Source organism: Rhinoderma darwinii, chromosome 2, assembly GCF_050947455.1.
Source record: "Rhinoderma darwinii isolate aRhiDar2 chromosome 2, aRhiDar2.hap1, whole genome shotgun sequence".
Classification (NCBI taxonomy): Eukaryota; Metazoa; Chordata; class Amphibia; order Anura; family Rhinodermatidae; genus Rhinoderma; species Rhinoderma darwinii.
In genome coordinates this window covers 60,382,549-60,408,289 of record NC_134688.1, presented here as the reverse complement: position 1 = coordinate 60,408,289, position 25,741 = coordinate 60,382,549, and the positions used below count along the sequence as shown (strand labels likewise).

General features: G+C 44.5%; 1 protein-coding gene across 2 annotated transcripts in view; it reads right to left on the bottom strand.

Moving 5' to 3' along the window:
• The window catches only part of MTUS2 (microtubule associated scaffold protein 2), a 578,616-nt gene that overhangs the window by 106,979 nt on the left and 445,896 nt on the right, over positions 1–25,741 (bottom strand). For both annotated transcript variants that reach the window (XM_075851678.1, XM_075851679.1), the window contains exon 7: positions 13,008–13,219. In XM_075851678.1, the coding sequence (XP_075707793.1) occupies positions 13,008–13,219 (212 nt within the window). The remainder of the gene's footprint in view (positions 1–13,007; positions 13,220–25,741) is intronic.

Sequence of the window (25,741 nt, the reverse complement as noted above, 5' to 3'; positions counted from 1 at the left end):
TATGGGGCCCTTGCTTTCCGAGGTATGCCCCTGGTCTCTGCCAAGCTGCTGCGTCATCAGACGCTTCATCCAGGGAGGGAACAGTTTTCAGGACACTTCATGGTACGGAGGACTCTCTGTGCCTATTTAGAATATGTGTGTGGAGGCATTAACTTTAATATTTGCCGAAATGTAAAAAAGGCACTTGGGCAAAGCTTTCACAATACCAGACCAGCAATGTAAGCGGCTTGGAGAATAAAAAATGGTGAAACACTCCCTTTAATGGAGGCCTTTGGGTGTCGTTGTAGAGGCATGACATGTGCTTGTTTCGATAGAAAACATTTGTCCCTGAAAATTATTCTTATAAGTAGACATGTATGATATATTGTATACAGAGGCACTAGAGCCCCATGGAATTTTAGGTTGGGGCTTGTACAGAGACGTAATATGGGCATGAGCTCGAAGAGCTGTACTGATATACTCCGTAAAACAATTATCTTCCTCAGTGGCGTAACTACCGCTGTAGCAGCAGTAGCGGCTGCTACGGGGCCTGCGGCATGAGGGGGCCCGTGTCGCCCGCCGGCACGGGCCCCCACCGTGGCTGGAGGCTCCGCTAGCTGCCGCTATGGCTGCTACAGCGTGACGCCACTGAACACTACGGCAGAGCAGGGAGGTATCTCCCCGCTCTGCCATTAAAGGGGTTGTTCCTACAAAAGACATGTATCCCCTATGCACAGGATAGAGGATACATGTGCGATCGCTGGCAGCGATAGGGAGAATGGGGGACCGAAAGTCCCCCAATGTTCTCCATGACAAACCTCGGACTTCCGGGATCTGTGTCGGCAGCTCCGTAGAAATGAATGGAGCGCCGGTCGCGCTTGTGCACATGCGTGACCAGCGCTCCTTTCATTTTTATTGAACTGCGCAGACTCCGGAAGTCCGAGGTTAGTCATGGAGAACATTGGGGGACTTTCGGTCCCCCGTTCTCCCTATCGCTGCCAGCAATCACACATGTATCCCCTATCCTGTGGATAGGGGATACATGTCTTTTGTAGGACACACTATAGGTCAGATTTTTTTGGGGGGTTGGAGCTGCATGGCGTTACCTACAGGGGGGGCTGTATAGCGTTACCTACGGGGGGGCTGTATGGCGGTACCTACAGGGGGGGCTGTATGGTGTTACCTACAGGGGGGGCTTTATGGCGTTACCTACAGGGGGGGCTGTATAGTGTTACCGACAGGGGGGGCTGTATAGTGTTACCTACAGGGGGGGCTGTATGGCTTTACCTACAGGGGGGCTGTATGGCGTTACCTACAGGGGGGCGTTATAGCGTTACGTACAGGGGAGGGCTCTATAGCGTTACCTACAGGGGGGGCTGTATGGCGTTACCTACAGGGGGCTGTATGGCGCTATCTACAGGGGGGGCTGTATAGCGTTACCTACAGGGAGGCTGTATCGAGTTATCTACATGGAGGCTTTATTGCGCTATCTACAGGGGTGCTGTATGGCGCTATCTACAGGGGGATCTGTATGCCGCTATCTACAGGGGGGCTGTATGGCGTTATCTACAGGGGGGCTGTATGGCGTTATCTACAGGGGGGGCTGTATGGCGTTATCTACAGGGGGGGCTGTATGGCGTTATCTACAGAGGGGGCTGTATGGCGTCATCTACATGGGGCTGTATGGCGTTATCTGCATTGGGCTGTATGGCGCTATCTACAGGGGGGGCTGATGGAGTTATCTACAGAGGGGGCTGTATGGTGTTATCTACAGGGGGGCTGTATGGTGTTATCTACAGGGGGGGCTGTATGGCGTTATCTACAGGGGGGGCTGTAAAAAAGGCACTATCTACAATGGGGGGGGGGGGGGTTGTGTAACACCCAGGGGAGGAGGGGCACCAGTCAAAAGTTTGCTATGGGGCCCAGTCTTTCCTAGTTACGACCCTGATCTTCCTCTAGAAGAAGATGCTTCCAGATGATTGTATGATCATAAGAATAGTGAAGTGTATGATCTTGAGGACTGAAGATAAATCAAAGCATATATGGGTTGTTTTTTTCCCCAGGCGATATCCTGCAGAACATATTGCTTCACCAGATTAGAGGCCAATAAAGTATCCTCTGCACAGTACACTACGTATCTCAGTAATTGTGTGGGATGCCCGGCAAAATGCCCTTATCATGACATGAGTGACAATGATACCCTGGGGAGCTCAGGACGCAAGAATTCCTGCGTGCACTAACCAATCTAATTTAGTATAAAGGGAAAGAGTTGTGTTTTTATCGGGAGCATGTAAGGTGAGGGGTCATATGAGGCACCAGACCGCTTTAATTTGCTAAAAGGATATGTGAACTCAAGAAATAAAGATCTCTAATGACCTAATTTATCATTAGCGGAACATAACTGACAACTGAGAAGCGCGGAAGCATTGCCAAATGAAAAAAACAATGATCATAAATCCACAATTGTTCCTTGATTTGTGATATGATAATTGATATTTTAATCTGCACTTAATTATGAGCCATATACAGTATGCCATAGAAATAAATATGTTTAAATCAGATATTTAAAGGGATTTTCCAGTTTCAACGAAGAAATATTATTTTTTGTAAATTAAAGTTATGACATTTTACAATATAATTTCTGTATCAATTCTGTATCAACCTCTGCTTGCTGTCAATCATTCTAAACCTTCATTGTTTACTTCCAGTGGCTATAAATCTGTCCTGGTCGTGTGATGGTCACACAGCTGCATGGCTTGTTACTAGACACAAGTCTGCTAACTGCACTGTAAGGGCATGGCCAGACGTCGCGGAATTGCTCTGGAATTCCGCTGCGGCCAGTCTGCTGCGGAAATCCGCAGCTGACTTTTTCTCCATTGGTTTCCACACCTTTTTAGTTAGGTTCGTGCACACGTGGCGGAAAACTCTGCTGCGGACCATAGGCTGTGGTGCGGAATTTGGTGTCCGCAGCATACACTGGCTGTTGCGGACGTGTAGCGGACTTGTTGCGGACTCATTGCGGAATTTCTCCATTAACTTCAATGGAGATTCAAAATTCCGCAATGAAATCCGCAGATGTTATGTGTGTTGCGTTACGTATTGGTTTTAAGAAAAGGATATTTCTTCATTCTGGCAGGACCTATGTGTTTCGAGGTCTATAGCCAGACTGAGATGAAATGTTTTAAAAGACAGCAGGAAGTACTCTTCACCTGAATACGCAACGGCTAATCCGCATCAATTTCCTGCACATTTTAGGCAAAGCCGCAACAGAATCTGCAACGCAGATCATGTGCGGCATTGATGCGGACAGTGTCGGCAGAAATACGCCACGTCTGGCCATGCCCTAAGGCCGGGTTCACACATAGGGCAAAGCCCCACGTGGCGGAATTGCTCTGGAATTCCGCTGCGGACACTCCGCAACGTTAATCCGCAGCGGACCCGTTTCTCCATTGCCTTCCACTGCTTTTTAGTAGTGTTCGTTTAGACGATGCGGAAAATTCCGCTACGGAGCATAGGCTGCGGTGCGGAATTTGGTGTCCGCAGCATACAATGGTTGTTGCGGACGTGTAGCGGACTGGTTGCGGACTCATTGCGTAAGTTCTCCATTGACTTCAATGGAGATTCTAAATTCCGCAATGAAGTCCGCAGATGTCATGCACATGTTATGTGTGCTGCGGAGTGTATTGGTTTTTTCACATGACATTTCTTCATTCTGGCTGGACCTATGTATTTCTAGGTCTACAGCCAGACTGAGGAAGTCAATGGGACTCCCATAATTACGGGTGACTACGTGTGTGCACCCATAATTACGGGTGACTATGTGTGTGCACCCGTAATTATGGGAGCGTTGCTAGGCGACGTCAGTAAATAGTCACTGTCCATGGTGCTGAAAGAGTTAAGCGATCGGCAGTAACTGTTTCAGCACCCTGGACAGTGACTTCCGGTCACAATATACAGCAACCTGTAAAAAAAATAGAAGTTCATACTTACTGAGAACTCCCTGCTTCTTCCTCCAGTCCGGTTTCCCAGGATGACGTTTCAGTCCAAGTGACGGCTGCAGCCAATCACAGGCCAATTACAGGCTGCAGCGGTCACATGGACTGCCGCGTCATCCAGGGAGGTCGGGCTGGATGCCGAAAGAGGGACGCGTCACCAAGACAACGGCCGGTAAGTATGAAATTCGTTTACTTTCACTAGGGAAAGTGCTGTCCCTTCTCTCTATCCTGCACAGATAGAGAGAAGGGAAGCACTTTCACCTCAATACGCAACGGCTAGTCCGCATCAATTTACTGCACATTTTGGGCAGATCCGCAACAGAATCTGCAACGCAGATTCTGTGCGGCATTGATGCGGACAGTTGCGGAAGAAATACGCCACGTGGGGCCATGCCATGGGTTTTCCCCATTGAATTCAATGGGGTGGTAAAACCTGCAACAAATACCAGATTTTGCGATTTTTGTGAAAATCACAATTTAGAAAAAAAATAAATCTCATACTTACCCAGAACTCTCTACTCCTGCGTCCAGCCCGGCCACCAGGGATGACGTTTCATCCCATGTGACTGCTGCAGCCCGGCCACCAGAGATGACGTTTCATCCCATGTGACTGCTGCAGCCAATCACATCATCACACTCATCCGCTGATCATAAAACCTTAACTAGTACCATAAAACATGTTTTAAGTTATATTTTCTAATTTCAGGAACGTGTACTAAATCTTGCAACATGGCCTTTTAATATTTTGAGCATATTTTCTTATTTAGTAGTGACATATTTCATTGCTAACTGATAAACCAGAGTTGCTGGAACATTACATCAAAGAGGAACCCTAAATATGTCTTATTTGTAAAGATAAATTGCTGACTATTAGATTTCAGAGGAGGAGTACTCATTTATGCAGTGTACTGTATCACTCACGGAAGCTGCTGGGACATAACAACTGGTAAGCTACTGTGGCACCACACATCTGTTAGGTGAGCTGCTGTGACATCAGAAGTGGATTTTAGTCAGTTAAAGGCTATGTAACTTCGAAAGTGTTTTTTTTTTTAAATAAGTGTGTTTAGTGCAACTTTCAAATTCGTTTTTATGAAAAAATATTTTTGCTTTTTGGAGATACAGCTGCTTTGTATCCTGTATAAAGAGCAGCTACGATATGTTCGCTAAGACCTGAATCCGTCAGGTCTGCGGGACTGACGGGTTCAGTGGCAGCAGGTCCTGCGCGTCTCTGACACGCAGGATCCACCTGTATTCAATTATATCTGAATTATGAAATTAGATGTGATGGATAACAGGTGGATCCTGCGTGTCAGATACCCACTTCCACTGAATCCGTCAGTCCCGCAGGCTTGATGGGTACAGGATTCAGGGAACGATACAGCTGTTCTGTATACAGAGAAGCTGTACCTCAAAAAGTTAAAATAATTTTTAATAAAAACTAATTTGAAAGTTGCACCAAACACACTGATTGACATTGTAAAAAAATTTAATTAAATTTAAAAAAATCACTTTCAAAGGGACATAGCCTTTAAGTTCCTGTGACATAAGAAGTGGGTTTCAGTCAGGTAAGCTACAATTACATAACAACTATGCTTCCATCAGATAACTGTAGTGACATGACAACTCTGTTTCTGTCAGATAAGCTATTGTGACATGACAAGTTGGTTTCCGTCAGGTGAGCTGCTGTGATGTCTAAACTGTGTCTCTGTCAGATAATCTGCTGTGATGTCATAGCTGTGTTTCTGTCAAATAATCTGCTGTGACGTCACAACTGTGCTTCTGTCAGATAATCTGCTGTGACGTAATAACTGTGTCTCTGTCAGATAATCTTCTGTAACTTCATAACTGTGCTTCTGTCAGATAGTCTGCTGTGATGTCATAACTGTGCTTCTGTCAGATAGTCTGCTGTGATGTCATAACTGTGCTTCTGTCAGATAGTCTGCTGTGATGTCATAACTGTGCTTCTGTCAGATAATCTGCTGTGACGTTACAACTGTGCTTCTGTCATATAATCTGCTGTGACGTCATAACTGTGTCTCTGTCAGATAATCTGCTGTGACGTCACAACGGTGCTTCTGTCAGATAATCTGCTGTGACTTCACAACTGTGCCTTTGTCAGATAATCTGCTGCGACGTCATAACTGTGTCTGTCAAATAATCTGCTGTGACTTCACAACTGTGCTTTTGTCAGATAATCTGCTGTGACGTCATAACTGTGTCTGTCAATTAATCTGCTGTGACTTCACAACTGTGCTTCTGTCAGATAATCTGCTGTGACGTCATAACTGTGCTTCTGTCAGATAATCTGTTGTGACGTCATAACTGTGCTTCTGTCAGATAATCTGCTGTGACATCACAACTGTGCCTCTGTCAGATAATCTGCTGTGACATTATATGTGTGTTTCAGTTAAGTAAACTACTGTAACATCACGCTAGTTTTAGTCAGGTAAACTCAGGGGCTGACATAACATACACTATATACTGTTCTAACACAGGGGTCATCTATTGCTGGTGTCTGCCCCTTGCATTATTGTAGAATCAATGACGAACTACACAAAGTACCTTTTGCTCCTGTCAGGATGAGAATGAATACCAACATTATTAAAGCAGGTAGGGGTGCTAAGGCTCGTTTCGCACCCCATTTGGGCATTTGTTTCAGTGGGACCTGTTTAAAACAGTCCACAGGACAAATGCCATTGACAAATGCAACTTTATGCTTAGGGTATGTACACACGCTAGCTGTCATTTACGGCTGAAATGACAGCCTGTTTTCAGAAGAAAACAGCTGCGTCGTTTCAGCCGTAAATGCTCCTCCTCGTAATATACGAGGCGTCTGTGACGCTCGTATATCTTGAGCTGCTCTTCATTGAGTTCAATGAAGAACGGCTCAAATTACATGGCAAAGAAGTGCCCTGCACTTCTTTGCCGAGGCAGTCAATTTACACGTCGTCGTTTGACAGCTGTCAAACGACGACGCGTAAATTACAGGTCGTCGACAAACCCATTCAAATGAATGGGCAGATGTTTGCCGACGTATTGTAGCCCTATTTTCAGGCGTAAAATGAGGCATAATACGCCTCGTTTACGCCTGAAAATAGGTCGTGTGAACCCAGCCTTATGCAGTTAGTTACAGCTATTGACTTCCATTGAAAAGGTTTATTGTGTTTGCATTTGCTATATTGTAAAGCATAGTCGACTTCGCCTTTCGATACATTTGAGGCAAAGGTATAGCGGCCAAACATTTTCCAAAAGGTTGACTACTCAAAAGTGTTCAAGTGAGTGTTTTGAGTATTAGACTTGTTGCTTTTAATACTAAGAGATGCAATAATGATTACTGACCAGTAGATGTCCCCACAGCTCTTCTTAAAGAACTCAAATCTCTAGTAAAATAAAATTGGATTATGTGAAATCTTTAGTTTTATTACATCAGGAGAGCTGTAGTCCAGTGTTGGTGACAAGCACTGCAAGAGCATGTGAAGGAGATGGCAAATGGCATAATGATCACTTTTCCCTAATCCCATTCACCCAGCATCACAAGCCACTGTACAGCTCCTGCTGAAATAAGAATCTACTAGCATGGGCTTTAATATGTCCTGATTTCCTGATAATATCCACCTCGTTACCATGAATTTTTGGATGTCAACTTTGATCTCCCAAAGCCAAACGGTTCAGATAGTAAGAGAAAACAACCTTGCGTGTATTGCATGAAAGCAAAGCTATACCATAGGCATGGAAAGGGCCGTAAGTAACTGGAACAACATTGGTCATAGCTTTGACGGGGTGAAAATGCCATGCCAATGAACTTCAACAGTCTCCATGAACAGTAAATTACTAGTGAGGGTGTCGCAGTGTGCAGGAAAAGTGTGTTGGGAATTAAATATTATTGGATTGCCCTTTTATGGAGAAAGTTTGAGTTCAATTATCACATATACTTCTATGGCCTTGTTCACACAATGCAGATTTTTTTTAAATTAAAACCAGGAACTAATGACTCCTCTTTTGGAACAACAACCCCTCTTGGTTCAATCGCCTCTGTCTCTCTATGTTCCAAATATGTCCCTCATTTGGACTTATTTAATAGTCTGGGAACACTCCTGCATGTAAAGGGAGACCCTCTGATAATAATAATAATAATAATAATAATAGTAATAATAATAACAATAATAATAACAACAACAACAATAATAATAACAACAATAACAACAATAATAATAATAATAATAATAATAATAATAATAATAATGATAATAATAATAATAATATACTTGTGGTTCTTTTAAATATGGATGGAAATGCTCAAACATTTGCAATAATTGAATCAGTCTAAATATCTCAGGAAGATATGTAATAGACAATACAGGAGACATATCTATAGTAAAATAGAACTTTAGTAGATGATTATTTGTGCAGCTCGCTAGGCATGTTAGACTCACTCTTCTTATTTACATTACCCCATTGTACATGTACAGCACTATTGGCGAACGTCTTTAATAAATGTCTCACCCCTTTTTCTAAAATGCATGATAGATTTGGTGCATGCCATGTTCTCTCCACCCTGCAGATAAGGTTATTGTACAGTAACGCTTTTCAATGAGTTATCTATGCACAGTCTCATTCTCCTTTCTATATTCAAATTCTTTAGGATGCTTAATTAAGGTTTCACAACTATGCATGTAATGGCGAAAGATGTTCATTCTTCTGGATCTCCACCTATAAAATGTTTCATTGGCTTGGCTAGCCCTGTCTTTATTAAAACACTATTCACCATAATGATCTCGCTGTATACATTAGAAGACAGGAGTCAATGGCACTTACTATGAAGTGTAATCCAATATAGAGCAATGATTTTTGCAACTAATGACTAAAGGTTTGGAGCCGCTATATAAAAGGTCATATACCCTGTAAAATCAGTAATAATGCATGCAATTACTCCCTGAGATTGTCATTACATTATATTTTAGATATAAATGTTCTCAATGTTTGCAGTCATGTAGGTTTGGCCTATTCATATGAAGCTCTGCTGTGAAGTTATATTAAAGCGTTGTTCAAGATTAGATAAAAAAATAAATAGCAAATATATTAATATATATGTGAAAGTCTTGCGCATATTGCATTGACACAAATAGTTTGGACAGACCAGATGTCTTATCTTTTTTGTGTATTTATTTATTGTTTTTTTTATTTATTATATTTTTTGTGTTTTTTATATATATATTATTTATATGTTTATTTATCTTTTTATGGTTATTTAGTGATTTTTGCTAAGTGGAGACTGGTGACCCCACTAATCCAGATACCTAATACTAGAAATTCCTCTCCCCTGTAGTTAAGTATAGCTATCTGTCTCAGTTGCTCGATGGCTATAGAGCTTAGATAATGCAGCTGATGGGGCTATGTTTGTTTATGGGAAATTCTAGGCTGTTTCACTGGCACACCCTGTGTCTATCCACAATCTATTAGCCCTGCGAGTTTCTTCACTTTGTATTACTCAGCAGTGAATCGTCAGGGGCTTTGCAGAGTCTCTTGAACGTGCGTGCGGCTCCGCTTCATAATCGGTGCATGCCCAGTACACCCTCGACGTTGCACTGGCCTAATCGGCTGTACTGAGCATGCGCAGCACAGCCAATTAGACCAATGAAACATCAAGGGTGTACTGCACAATAAATGTTACATGTGAGGCAAGGTTCCCACTCCATTTTTCCCCTACGTTTAGCGTGTACAGCAGGAAAGTTCCTGACTTACTAGCTAAATGTGTCCATAGGCTCCATTGTCAGACAGAGGCCAAATAAGTGTTTTTTTGGCCTTTGTCTGTTCGGTCTACATTAGTATATCACCAAAAAAAGTCTATGGAATAGCGTTGTAGACTACTAAAATGTATATATTGTTCGGAATCCATAATAGCCTATGGGTCAGTTCAGTGAGGTACTGTATGAATGTATTATCAGAGTCCCTAGACAGAGCATCGGAATTAAGAGAACATACCCTCTCCAAATGCTCTGTCTGGGGACTCTGGCTGATGTATCTCCACTGGGGATGCTCCTGTGACGTAACTGTCCATATACGGACAGTTAGGTCACTGAGGGTTCCCCAGGCAGCGCAGAGCTGTGCGGTGAAGCGGTTGGGTGTCTTTCTCCGAACACAGCATCTGCCCGTTTATGAACAGTATATGAACAGTAACGGCATGTGCTTGAGTCTCCCAAGAAGTTCCGACACGAAGGGCTTCTTGCTGGCATCCCTAGGGTTGTGCTTTGCAGGCTGTAAAGGAGGGATTAGCAGCAGCAGTCTTAGTTTCAATGTATTGGCAGCAGATCAAAGCGGGGGAATGGGCTGTTTTTGGGGGACCCTGAATTGCCTGCCCCTGCCCCCTTTCTCCTGTAGTATCATGTTGTATCCTCAGTGCTGTGGCTGTAGTGGTGCAGCAGGTCCACTCCCTCCCCTCCTCCCGGTAATATTAATTGCTATACCTGGGAGCCCCCCTTTCATGTCTGGGCCATAGCACAACCTGCAGCGCTGCCTCCGCCAGGAACCTTCTGTACACTGTGCCTGTGAAGAGGAACCCGGCCAGAGGGAGTCATGACGTACAGTATCCGACAAAATAAAATCAGGGGAGAAGATAATATTAAGGAATGAGCTGCTTTTTTAAAAAAATATATATATTTGTGTATTTTTTATGTTTACTGTGTCTTTAAAAATGCTGTTTTTGCAAAATCTGGATGACAAGCAATATCGCCAACCTTACAGTGGCTGTCTTTTCGGTTTACTCCTGTCAGGCAAATCTGCCCACTGGATCCTCGCCCCTGTTGCAAGAGTAGGCAGATTTACTATTCTGGCATAAGGAAAAGCTGAGTGACACCTAAAGAATGGTGATGGAGGCCATTAGCGGTTGTCACTTTGGAAAACAGAGCAGGGACAAACAGATAAATGAGAAAGCTAAGTAGAATATTCAGGAATTCAACATAAGAAGATAACTCAATGACTTATATTTACTGATATCTTTTGTTTTTAGGAGAAAATTCTCTTGTGACATGGTCTGTTAAACCTGCAGTGTCATACACACTGATACTTGTCAGAATAAGGCCTGTAAATACTTGAAGGTTTATCTTCCCAGGAAAACTCATTTGTCTTTCTGTCATGTGATTTCTGATTCTAGAACCACCGTGTTTTCTCCTCCAATATCTCTCACTCTTCACATATAAATTATCCGCCAGCTTTTTCGCCGTCTCTTACTAGAGACTCCTCACGCAGAGTTTCTGAAGTAATAATATTCCATTCACTAATAAAGTCTGTCTCAAAACTCAGCACGTGTAACTTACTATAAGAAACCAATAAAAATCCTCGCACCACCAGGGTTAAAAAATAGCAATTCACTGGGGTAAGATAATACTAAATACCATCAGAAATTAACATTATTGAAATCAGATTTTTATTAGATTATCCACATAAAAAAAAATCTTAAAATATTCCAGCGTTCACACTGGCCCTAAAGTACACACAATGGGCTGATGCTTCCTGTTTTCTGTAGCTCACTTGTCAGCTTAGCTGTGTAGACTGAGATAGAATAAGCAGAGTAATCTCATTATTATTATTAGTGGGTGGGAGCATTAATAACAGCTCTATAGTAATTTCCCCTGGTACACCTCGATCTCTGGGGGAGGGGCTGTACTCCAATATTCTATGACATTTCGCAGCTCAATTCAGCTGCTATTAAGGACACACACCCTGCTGTACTGTCTATACAGACGACAGGAACTGTGTGTCTTCAATATGGCCGCCACAGGGACGTTTTAAAAAAAAAATAAATAAATAAATAGATACATAAAAAACAAAGAACAAACACATTGGGCAGATTTATTAATAATGGTTTAAAGATGTATAGCCCAAAGCTAGAGGTGTTAGACTAAAAATGCACAAAAATTGTCAATGATGCGCACGCTGTTTGATAGATTTAGTGCATCTTGGCGCATGTTAGACTCCTTTCCCTTCTTTATACCACCAATTGTATGATATACTTGCCTGGCGTATCTTACGATTCGACAACTCGACAAATCCACGGCCATATTCTAAGAATGCAACCCAACAAGGTCAGCATTTCGCAAATCAATGTTATTTATGATGAACACATTAATAAATTTGGCCAACGGTATATGCAAAAAAATAGGCGCACAAAATCTGCCCCATTATTTCTCTTCTACAGACTTACATCTATTTAATAACTAAATGAAATACTGTACATGAGACATTCCCTTTAAATAAGTTGTATAATTACAAGTATAAATTCAAAAGTCCAGTATTTCATTATAACTTCACCTTTAATTTCTTGGAACAGTATAATCTGTAGAAATTTAACTGATGTGTAGGGAAGTGAACAGCTCAAGCTTGGCGTCATAGCCAACCTTCCTGCAACCATTGTCCCTCCAAAACAAAATATTTTAAAATCCAGTGGCTGTGCCCTCTGCACCTCAAATGTCTCACTTACAGTATGTGGTCCCCACAAATCAGAGATCCACTGGCTACTTCTACAGTTTCCTTGTATTCTCGGGTGTTGGACAACAGTTGTCATGACGCGCCTGGGAACCTGCATAGGAACTCGCTGCATGCACACAGTAATGAGTCTTAAGGAATTTGCTACAGCGCACTATCCGTAGCTCAGCTACTGTACCTTTTACCATTTTCAGAAGAAGAAGTTTGAGCAGCCCTGGCACATAAAATGAAAAATATCATGTTTCAAAATTACAACTCCCAGCATCCTCTGACAGCACCAGACTGACTGGACATGCTGGAAGTTGTAGTTTTCCAACAACTGGACAGCCACAGGTTGACGACTGATCTATGATATGTGTTTAGAGGACAAACTTCACGTGTGGACATTCAGAAAACCCTCAATCTCTGAATGTAACGCATAATCTATCAGAAGTAATTGACGTGGCAATCATCAGTGACATCAGTACCTCTCTTTCACTCCAGTAATGATATCACACTGACTAACATTCAGTTTACATCTCAATTATCAGGCAAGGTGAATGTGTTTCTTACCTTACTAAAGAAATACTGAGTCGTAACGGCAAATACTAAAAATCCACAACTTGTTTTTTTGAATTCTTTCTGAACAAATAAGAGTTCCTTGGTCTGCTCCTCACACTTCTCTTTTAAACTCTGAACAGTCTGTCGATCTTGGTCTCGGGTCTGTACCTCTAGTTTGGCAGCATAGCCATTCTTTGCAATTGTCGGTTTCAGTTTGGGGTGTCCTGGAATGAAAAACAGAAGACGAATTATAAGTGAAATTACATCAATTATTGTACATCCATTTAAAAGGGTTATCCGGGTACCAAAAATTGCTTTGGATTTATATTTTCATGTGAAAAGAATTCACTTACTTACAATGTACTTTAATTTAAAATTCTGTACTAAATTTGCCAGTTCAAACCCATTGAATCGTGCCGAGAGTCTTGTAGCTATCCTAATATTGATGATGCACTGACACGTCCCCACTTGACTGGGAGCTTGCTTCCTGTGCGGTTTGTGTCGGGTGGTTATCAAGCAAATGCCTGCAAGAAACTGTCACATTGCCTATCGCTGGAGTCCCTGAGCAGAGCGACAGCTAGCGCTCTGCCGGGGACTCCAGCACTGCTGCCAACAACACTGTTCATATATGGACAGTGACGTCAGGGGTTCCCTATAGCTGGAGTCCCTGGGCAGAGCATCAGCCCCAGAAGTCACTGACTATATATGGACTGTGGCGTCAGGAGCAGTGCTAGAGTCCCCGTCAGAACGCAAGCTGATGCTCTGCCCAAGGACTCCAGCGACAGGCAATGCAGTCATGCACTTGATAACATGCCGACAGGAACAGCACAGGAAGCAAGCCCTCAGTCACGTGGGGCCGTGTCAGCGCATCATCAATATTACGAAAACGACAATTTAACGGGTTTAAAGTGCAGAATCAAAAATTAAAGTACATTAGTAAGTGACTTTTTATCACATAAATATATTAATCCAAAGCAATTTTTAGTACCCGGAAAACCCCTTTATTGATGTATCTTAATATGAATGGTAGGGATCATTTAGTTTTGCAGAAATTACATACAAATTAGGAATAAGACATATGAGTAGCCTAGTCATGCTACTGATAGCACAGACTGTGATTATGGGTCCTTTTAACCACTTAAGGGCCTGCTGTAATTTACACCGGATGGTCCTTAAATGTACAATGGCGCGGATTTAAGTTGACTAACAGAGTGATCAGCAGCAAAATGTAGTACGAGACCATCATGTCTATCTTCTCTGATATGATCTACACATAGCAAATCCACAAATACTAAAAGAATTAAAACTTTTTATGGTCTTAAAGACCGGAAATACCCTTGATCTGAATCGGTTAAATCGTAATTAACTTCCTAGAAAGACCGACTGCTCAATGTCTATTTTAATACCATAAAAACTCCATTAAAAATCACCCACTAGGGTAACACTGAAGAAGATAAATTAGTTTGTATTGACACTGCCAACAAGCTCCTGTAGACAGAAGGAAGATTGTAATGTGCTGTCCAAGCCTGTGGTGCTGAATCCGAGATCACAATCACCAGACTGTCTCCTTATCACAGGTACATACAGATCTGACAACTAGTGAAATATCTTCACAATAAATCCACAGAGCAGAGAAGTGTAAACAGCAGTAAAAATAAAGAGGATTCTGTCATGCACAAAGCTAGTATAAAAATAATGTAACCATAGACAAAATACAAAGCGCAAGGTACAAGTGAGAGGTATCAATGTGCAGTGTGGTTAATGCCAAACAGACAAGGCCTTGAGTGAATCTACATGAATATATTAGGAAATGGCATGAAGAGCAACTTCCTAAAATAATGTAATTATCAGGATATTCCTTATAAGTGGAAGTATACCGATAATATAGAAGGGCAGCTGGAGAGACTACAAATTAGGGAAGCTTCACTGTCCACCCGTTAGCAGAATAACCTACCACCCTACTATCCTGTAGTTTGCTGACAGATTTGCCAGTCAGCAGTAGGTAAATTGACGTTCCCTCTGACTAAGTAATTCCCATAGTAACATTGTATAAGGGTATGTTCACACAGCTTATTTTTGGCCGTTTTTCGGGCCGTAAACGGCCAAAAAACGGCGAAAAAAAAATCGGAAGCAGAACGCCTCCAAATATCTGCCCATTGGAAAATACGGTGTTCTCTTCCGACTGGGTTTTTTTATTTTTTATAAACGTTGCGTAAAAAAACGGCCGCGAAAAATAAGTGCATGTCACTTCTTTAGCCAATTTTCCAGCCGCTTTTCATTGATTTTATAGAAAAACAGCTCCAAAAACGGCCGTAAAAAACGCAGCGAAAAACGCGAGTTGATAAAAAAATGCCTGAAAATCAGGAGCTGTTTTTGCTTGAAAACAGGTCCGTATTTTCAGCCATTTTTTAGTAAGCGTGTGAACATACCCTTAGGGAACTGGTGGTTAAAGTGGGTTTTCAATGACCGGACAACTGATGACCTATCCACAGGATAGGTCATCAGTATATGATCGGTGGGGGTCCAACACCCAGGCCCCGCACCAAACAGCTGCTCCGGATGCCTCCGGGCGCCGGACGTTTTGAACGGTATGCAGTAGTTGGAGCCGGATGCAGATAACTCCGACCACTGCATAGCGGCCGTTCTGCAGAACTGCAGCTCTGCTCCTATTCACTTCAATACTGCAGCTCAGTATTCAGTATTCAGTGACTGGAACCATCTGCTTCCGACTCCAACTACAATGCCGTTTGTACTCTATATTGGGCAGAGGTCATGCATATCAATATGTCTAGTTAGATTTCATTTGAGTGTAAGCATCATCAAAAGATACTCATAGAAGCTCCTAGGACAGAATAAGCTCCATTTTTTTTTTTTTGTTATCCAACCCCCACATCAAAGCGCCTTTGAGAGGATTGGGAGTGGCACATAGAAAACTGGACAGTTTGGAGAGATACATAAATATATACTCAGTATATAATATAGATATTCAAACACCCATGGCAGCATTTAGGATCAGGGGAAGTTCATGGGCCCCAATGCAAAATCTCAGTTTACTCAGTAACCATCACATGTTGGGTCTCTACAAGGATTGCGTAGTGTAAGATCAATATACATTATACACATAAAAGTTTAATTATGTAATAAAAATAACTATAGTGTATACTTACTACACCATTGTGCAATTATCATTCTACATTATGACACCTCTACACCAGAGGGGCGTTTAGGCATCAGGAACCCTTTATAGCTACCCCAATGTCACATAGAGGAGTTACTGTACATTCTCCCTTGCTATTGCTTTCCTACTTCACTGACGGTGTCAGTATTTACTGCATTCCCTGGCATTCTATTTGTAATCTGGGAAATAAAAATAAAAATAAAATGAGGACGTGGCATTGCTGCATCTACATATGGATTGCATCTATGGGGTCTCTTTAAAGTTATATTTATTAGAAACGAAATATGTATTCTATGGAAAAATAAAATAAGCCAATATAGAGTTAAGAGAAGATGAAGTTTCAGAATGAACCTCAGCATATGAAAAGATTGGATGTTAAACCCCTTGTTTTAGAGAGTGACATGTTAGGATCTTGTATCTATGGTGCTTGTACCACGTATCTTCAGTCGCCAGGTAGAATAAAACATCTGCCACACAGAGCCGCCTGACAGTGACACAGATGGCCATGGGTCTGTTTGTTTAGGGTAGAATTCATTATACTAAGGGCGGGTTCACACATGGCGGAATTCCACTTAAATTCCGCTGCGGACACTCCGCAGCGTTAATCCGCAGCGGAGCCGTTTCTCCATTGACTTTCACTTTAATTTAGCAGTGTTCGTTTACACGATGCGTACAATTCCGCTGCGGAGCATAGGCTGCGGAGCGGAATTTGGTGTCCGCAGCATGCTCTGTCTGTTGCGGAGCAGTGGCGGACTCATGGCGGAATTTCTCCATTGACTTCAATGGAGATTCTAAGTTCCGCAATGAAGTCCGCAGCTGTCATGCACATGTCATGTGTGCTGCGGATGCGTCTTGCTTTTTTAACTTGACATTTCTTCATTCTGGCTGGACCTAGGTATTTCTAGGTCTACAGCCAGACTGAGGAAGTCAATGGGGCTCCCGTAATGACGGGAGCGTTGCTAGGAGACGTCTGTAAATAGTCACTGTCCAGGGTGCTGAAAGAGTTAAGCGATCGGCAGTAACTGTTTCTGCACCCGGGACAGTGACTACCGATCCCAATATACATGTATCTGTAAAAAAACATATAAGTTCATACTTACCGAGAACTCCCTTCGTCTGTCTCCAGTCCGGCCTCCCAGGATGACGTTTCAGTGTAAGTGACGGCTGCAGCCAATCACAGGCCAAGCACAGGCTGCAGCGGTCACATGGACTGGCGCGTCATCCAGGGAGGTCGGGCTGGATGCCGAAAGAGGGACGCGTCACCAAGACAACGGCCGGTAAGTATGAAAATCGTTTACTTTCACTAGGGAAAGTGCTGTCCCTTCTCTCTATCCTGCACTGATAGGGAGAAGGGAAGCACTTTTCCCGCAGTCTGCAGCAGCTAGTCCGCATCAATGTACTGCACATTTTGTGCAGATCCGCTGCAGAATCTGCAACGCAGATTCTGTGCGGCATCGATGCGGACAGTTGCGGAGGAATTCCGCCATGTGTGGTCATGCCCTAAGTGTCATACTCAAATTGTCTGTGTACATTTTTTATATGAAAACTTCAGAACAGATAAAACTCAGGTCCCTGCAGCTTTTGATGCCACTTGTCAGGCTGAAGTGATAATAGCAGTTTTGCTGCAGAGGTAAAGTAAACGATTTTCAAAGAAATGAGAGTCCAAAAACTTCACCAAAAATAATGAGAATTATATGGAAAGTTTTACTAAAATAAAAGACAACAAATATCCAAAATTTAAATTTTGAATTATTCTTTTGATAATGATTGACTTGTCAGCATGATTTATGCGGGGACCGAAAATTCTTAGCAGTGTAGTCACTTCAGTACGTGAGTACACTCGCTAATATACATTCCAGTCCCCCGTCGCGCTCATTCCGAGATTTTGAGAGATTTTTATAGCGCTGGCGGGGAACCGGAAGTCTAGTTGCACAGTCTTCCTTCATGACGACACGACTCTTCGTCATGTGACCGGCCCCCTGTACTCTATGTACAACCAGTAGTACAGCGAGTACATAAAGAACAGGGTCCCATGACGAAGAGTCATGTCATCATCAAGGAAGGCTGTGCAACTAGACTTCCGGTCCCCTGCCGGCACTATAAAAATCTATCAAAATCTCAGAATCAGCGGGGGACCGGAATGTATATCAGCGAGTGTACGCACATCCTGCAGTGAGTACACTGCTAATACTTTACGGTCCCCACATAACCCCTTTTAAGCGAACCTGTCACCAGCATTTCACCTATTAACCCATTAAGGACGCAGCCTTGTTTTGGCCTTAAGGCTCAGAGCCCATTTTTCAAATCTGACATATTTCACTTTATGTGGTAATAACTTCGGAATGCTTATACCTATCCAAGCGATTCTGAGACTGTTTTCTCGTGAGACATTGGGCTTTATGTCAGTGCTAAAATTTGGTCTATATATTCAGTGTTTATTTGTGAATAATTGCAAAATTTAGAGAAAATGTAGAAATGTTTTTAATTTTTCTGAATTTAAATGCATCTGCTTGTAAGGCAGATCGTTATACCACAGAAAATAGTTACTAATTAACAATTCCCATATGTCTACTTTAGATTGGCATCGTTTTTTGAACATTCTTTTATTTTTCTTGGACGTTACAAGGCCTAGAACATAAACAGCAATTTCTCATATTTTTAATAACATTTCAATTCTGAAGTGGCTTTATTATTAGAAACCCCCATAAAAAACCCCATTTTAAAAACTAGACCCCTCAAAGTATTCAACACAGCATTTAGAAAGTTTTTTTTAACCCTCTAGGTATTTCACAGGAATTAAAGTAAAGTGGAGGTGAAATTTGCAAATTTCATTTTTCTTGCTGAATTTCAATTTTTATTTTTTTCTGTAACACAGAAGGTTTTACCAGAGAAACACAACAAAATATGTATTGTCCAGATTGTGCAGTTTTTAGAAATGTCCCACATGTGGCTCTAGTGCGCTCGTGGACTAAAACACAAGCCCCAGAAGCAAAGAAGGACCTAGTGCATTTTGGGGCCTCTTTTTTTTATTAGAATATATTTTAGGCAGCATGCCAGGTTTGTAGAGGTGTTGAGGTGCCAAAGCAGTAGGAATACCCCAAAAGTGACCCCATTTTGGAAACTACACCCCTCAAGGAATTAATTTATGTTTGTTGTTACCATTTTGACTCCACAGTTTTTTCACAGCACGTATTTGAGTTGGGCTAGGAAATTAAAAAAATGAAATAGTTTCCAATTAGATGTCATTTTTTATCACAATTTCTTATTTTCACAGGGAACAAAATATCCCATTTTGTTGCCCAATTTCTCCTGAGTGCAGCAATACCCCATTTGTGGTGATAAACTGCTGTTTGGGCCCATGGGAGGGCTCAGAAGGGAAGGAGCGCTATTTGTTCTTTGGAGTCCAGATTTTGCTGGATTGGTTTTCAGGTGCCATGTCGCATTTTCAGAGCCCCAGAGGTATCAAGGCAATGGAAACCCACCAGAAGTGACCCCATTTTGGAAACGACACCCCTCAAGGAATTCATTTATGGGTGTTGTGACCATAAAGACCCCACAGTTTTTTCACAGAATTAATTTGAATTGGACTGTTAATTAAAAATGTAAAAAAAAATTCCAATAAGATGTAGTTTTGGCTCAAAATTTCAAATTTTCACAAGGAATACAATAACCCATTTTGTTACCCAATTTATCCTGAGTGCGGCAATAAACTGCCGTTTGGGCCCATGGGAGGGTTCAGAAGGAAAGGACCACCATTTGGCCTACTGGGGATTTTCTGGTGCTATGTATGCTGAAGCCCCTGAGGTACCAGTACAGTTGAAACTCCCGAGAAGTGACCCCATTTTAAAAACTACACCCCTTAAGGCATTCATCTAGAGGTGTAGTGAGCATTTTGACCCCACAGGTACTGTGTAAAAGATAATGCGCAGCAGATGGTGCAGAGTGAGATTAGCAATTTTTTTTATATATATATATGCCATTTCAATGTCCGATATATTGTGCCCAGCATGTGCCACCGGAGACATACACCCCATAAACTGTAATGTGGGTTCTCCTGGGTATGGCAATACCCTACAAGTGGCTGTTAACAGCTGCTTGGGCACATGGCAGGGCTCAGAAGGGAAAGATAAGGAGGATAAGCTGTTCGGAGTGTGTCAGGGTAGATTAAAAATAAAGGGATGTATTATAAATTTTAAAACACTCTTTCATACAGAGCCCTGGTTTTTTGGGATACGTGTCACATTGATATATTGTGTCCTCCCTTATCCCCCTGTTACAGCAGACTTTGCACCTCTTCTCACTTTTTCCCTTCTTGGCAGTTTGGGGAACTTCTCCTGGAAAGTGTTGCCCCAATACGATGCGTGTGGACTCGCTTCCAGAAGTACTGGGTGCCCCCCCCTTCTTGGTCCCTAAAGATTAGGTTCTTGATAACCACCTCTTGAAATTCCAGGAAAGTTCCCTCTGGCCTGCACATCGACGTAGCACGTACACATTGTACAATGCCATCTGTATGATGTGCACAGCCAGCTTCTTATACCACACCCTCGATTTCCACATGGCATTGTAGGGCTTCAGGACTTGATCTGACAAGTCAACCCCTCCCACGTACCTATTCTAGTCCAGGATGCAGTCTGGTTTGGGGGTCTCTGCACTGGTACCTCGTACAGGTACATGGGTACTGGTGTGGCCATGTATTGTTGCCAATACAAGGACATCTCTCTTGTCTTGTACTTGACACACAATATGTTGCTGCTAGAATGTGCCCTGCTCTCACCCCTTCTGAGTGTTTACCCAAACAGAGTCTTAGGGAGGCCTCTCAGATTTTTTCTAGCAGTGCCGCATTCCGGCTGTACTTCTGGAAGCGTGGCAGTTGCAGAGTGGGACGCTGGTATAAAAATTATCCAGGTAGCGGTGGTAACCCTGGTCCAGCAGTGGGTGCACCAAATCCCACACAATTTTTGTATTAACTCCCAGTAAGGGGGGAGGGAATTCTGGGGGCTGAATACTGGTGTCCTTCCCTTCATATATGCTACATTTGTAAGTATACCCTGATGCACTCTCGCACAGCTTATACATCTTCACGACATACCTTGCCCTCTTACTCGGCAGGTAGTGGCGGAATTGAAGCCTCCCTTTAAAATGTACCAGAGACTCATCAACAGAAATACACTTCTCAGGGGTGTATACTTGGGCAACCGGGCACAGAAATGGTCTAATAGGGGTCTCAGTTTATACAAATGGTCAAAACTGGGGTCATCTCGGGGTGGGCACTACTCATTATCAGTATAATGTAAGAAGCGAAGTATTGCCTCATCTCATAACGCATCCTGGACATGGCCATGCGGTACATCGGGTGTGGTATAAGATGTCCGTGCTCCAGTAGGTCCTAATGGTCGGCTTTTTCAGAAGCCTCATGTTCAAGTGAAGTCCCCAGAACGTGCCCAACTCTGCTGCGTCTACAGGGGTCCACCTGTGGGATTGGGAATAAAATTATGTGGGGTTCTTAGTAATATACTGTTGGGCATATAAATTTGTCTGGGAGACCATAAGCTCTATAAAGTCATCAGTGAAGAAGAACTTGAAAAAGTCCATTTCACTGAGCCCTGCCGTATTAAATTTGATCCCCAGGCTGCCCGTGTACTCGAGGATTTGGGTCTCCTAAATGTCTGGTGTGGGGGTCCAAATGGGGTCACTTTGCTCGGGGGGTTTCAACTGCGGCGGAGTCATTTCGCACGGGGTTTTAAACTGTAGTGGTGGTCCTGGGGCGTCGCCTAGGGGGTTCTTCTTCTTTATCACTGGATGAGGAGGTGGATAAATAAAACAGTCTCACCATCCGACGAGTTTGTGTCGGAGGCAAGAAATGAATATGCCTCTTCGACAGTAAATGTCCATTGGGACATGTTTGTTTGCTTCCCTAACTAGGAGCAATAGGCTGCTACCTAAACTAGCCCAAAAAATTGGCTTCCCTGAGACTAAACCTAAGAGGGGCGAGGGTTCCTTACACTAGACCTCACTAGATTTTATTTGAACTTCACTGAGACTAAATCTAGCTACGGCGACTATTCCCTGACACTAAATCTAACTACGGTTGGAGGAGGAGTTTAGGAGAGGGGATAACGGCAATGACCTTTTGACAGCAGCGGCCAGCGAGGAGTGTGGAGAGTTCAATAGGTGAAATGCTGGTGACAGGTTCCATTTCATGTCCTTTGTTTAAAAATGCTCTCCATTGTTGTGAGTGGATACCAAGCACATATAGTCCCTTAAAGCAGTGGTCTCTGAAATGTACCTCTCCAGCTGTTGCAAAATTACAAATCCAAGCAGGTCCACAGTCAATGCATGCGGAACGTTATAATTTTGCAACACCTGAAGAGCCACAGGTTAGGGACCACTGCCTTAAAGTGTTCCTTCATGTGGAAGTACGTATAGAGAAATCTGCAGTATATCTGATTTTAGGTGTTTTTTTTAATATACACTATATTGGCAAAAGTATGTGGACACTGCTGATAATGATTGAGTTCAGGTGTTTCAGCCACACCCATTGCAAACATGTACATAAAATCTCCATAGACAAACATTGGTAGCAGTATGGGTTGTACTAAAGAGCTCAGTGTCTTTAAATGTGGCATAAGATGTTATCTTTACAACAAGTAGGTTGCTCGACGTGCCCCCCCCCCCATGAACTGTTAGTGCTATTATTGTGACGTGGAAGCGTCTAGGAGTAAAAAAAGCTCAATCCAGTGGACCCGGCAGAATGCCATAGGGGGAGGCCACCATGATCAGGGATGTAGGAAGGGAAGGAGTTAAAGGAGTTAGGGGGGTGGTTAGGAGGGGGCGTAGGTTAGTGGGGCAGGGCCAGGTTACTTAAGGTTAGGAGAGGAAGGACGCCACCATTTTAGTAACAGCACAGGGAAGCTTGTCCTGTACTCATTTTAAATGGATGCACTACTTACCCAGCTCCGGGCGGCAGTGGCTGAAAGAGGCATGGCCTGGCTGGCGGAGGGGCTGGGGCTTTCCGGCCCTCTGTTGGGGGCTTCGAGCTCGGCGGTGAGCAGACGAGGTGACGAGGGAGTGGAGCCCTCTGGTTCGGGGGCAGGAGCGGAGGTAGCAGCGGTGTTCAGATTCGGGGCGCGGGCGGGCCCGTCCTATCCTCCCCGGCGGTGGTCCCGTCGCACGAGGCCTCCGGAGAGGTTGAGCCCGTAAGTGATGCCGCGAGCCAGGCGCAGGGTAAGGAGCCCCACGAGGGACCCTCCAGGCCGGGCCCCTCGCTCGGCTGCCGGGAGCAGGACGGCCCGGTCTGAGAGGAATCCTGGAAGCCGGCCTGGCTCAGCGGAGGTGGGGAGGCAGGTGCCCTTGCAGCCGGGACCGCCCTCTGCCTCCAGACGACAGGATCCAGGACTTGCGGTGGGCCGTGCTGGCGATGCTCCAGTCGGGCGGCCCACCTGTACCCAGGATGATGTTACAGATTCCAGGCGTGTGCCATGGTCGGTGGTAACACGGCGGGCAGGGGCGGCTACCTGCGGGACGCGGGGCGGACGAGGCCCCCAACAGACGGGCGGAGAAGCCCAGTTTATCGGCGCAGGTTCGGAGCGCTCCATCGGAAGGTCGAGGATGTCAGGCGTGCGGCGCTTGTCCTGGGCCGGCTGGTCAGGATGAAGTGGATGACTGGGAGGTCGGTGACCAAGAGGGACGTCGGGATGGATCCTTCGCCCCGGCTGGTGGGGACACAGCACCTGCGCAGCCCGGTGAGTCTGTCTCCTACTTTTTCGTTGCCTGCTATATTTCGGTCCCCAGGGGTAGGGGGTGGGGGTTCACTTGCGCCTACAGGGTTGCCGGTGTGTAGCGGGGGGAGTCCAGGGAGTACGGTTTGGGAGGGGGGGGGAGATTCGGGAATTGTTGTGTTGTGTGCGTGACCTTTGGCGCGATGCGGAGGGGGGGCGCTGGGTTCCCCGTCCCCGGTTTCAGCGTGGGTGAGGCCGTCGTTGGGACCTGCAGTGGTGGATAGTGCGCCATGTGGAGCTTAGGAATCACCATTGATTCTGTGAGGATGGAGTGTCGGCTCCCGGAAGATAAATTGGTGGCTTTGCGGGCGGAGGTGGACCGGGCTAGGTATTTGCGTAAGATCTCTTTGTGCGCATTGCAGTCATTGTTGGGTAAGCTTAACTTTGCTTGCAGGATTATGCCCATGGGCCGAATTTTTAGTAGGCGGTTGTCGGGAACGACGGCGGGAGTGACGGCCCCTCATCATTTTATTCATCTGACAAAAGAGCTGAGGGCGGATTTGGCAGTTTGGTTTGAGTTTTTGCATTGTTATAATGGGAAGTCCTTGATCATGGCCCCGGTGGTTGACAGCGTGGATTGGGAGTTGTTTACAGATGCTGCGGGGGGCGTGGGATTTGGGGCTTACTGCAAGGGTCAGTGGTGCGCAGCTCGGTGGCCGGTGAAGTGGGCAAAATTGGGTTTGGTAAAGAACCTTGCATTCCTTGAGCTGTTTCCAATAGTAGTGGCGGTGGAAATTTGGAGCGAGAGGTTTCGGGACAGCAAGGTCCGCTTCCATTGTGACAACTTGGGGGTGGTGGGGGCTATTAACAATGTGTCAGCTTCATCCCCTCCGGTCGTCCGGCTGTTGAGACACTTGGTTTTACGTTGCTTGTCGTTGAACGCTTGGGTTGTGGCGGTTCATGTGCCAGGGATCAAAAATGACATCACAGATTCTCTTTCTCGCTTGCAGTGGGAACGTTTCCGGATGGTGGCTCCGGACGCGGAGGCGGACGGGATCTCTTCCCCATAGTGGCTGTGGGGGCTGGGCTACGAGCCGCAGGAGGATTGATTCAGGCCTCGCTTGCCCCGGGTACTTGGGCTGCTTATGATTCTGCGTGGCGTGATTGGGAGAGTTGGCTGGGAGTTCTGGAGGGGGTAAGAACGGATGACGATCGGGTTGTGGCGTTGTTGAGTTTTCTGGGACAGGTCTCGATTGCGGGCTGGTCAGTGTCCAAGGTGAATCGTTTTGTGGTAGCCCTGGCTTTCGGTTTTAAGGTCCGGGGATACAGGGATGTTACAAAAAGTTTTTTGGTCGGCCAGGCCCTGAGGGGGTACAGGAAGGGGAGGACCTTGCCGGATCGTTGGCGCCCAGTGTCTTTTATGTTGTTGGAACAGTTGTGGGGGGTGTTGTGTGACATTTGTTTTTCTAGTTTCGAGGTGACTCTGTATAGATTGGCGTTCTCGTGGGCATTTTTTGGGGCCCTGAGGGTTGGAGAGCTGGTGGCGCCCAGCACAAGTAGGCCTGGGGGGCTGAGGATGGAAGATGTGGTGGTAACGGATCGGAGTGTGGAATTCTGGATCCGGCGGTCTAAGACGGATCAGGGGGGTCGGGGTAAGAGAGTGGTGTTGGGGGCAGCCAGGGGAGCTAGGATGTGCCCGGTCATATGCTTTGCGGGGTTCAGGGAGGTTTCGACGGTGCGGAGGGGACAGTTGTTGTGTCACGAGGACGGGTCTTTTCTGCCCCGGTACCAGTTTACGTGGGTTTTTCGTAGGTGTCTGCGGCAGTTGGGATTGGAGGAGGTTTTGTTTT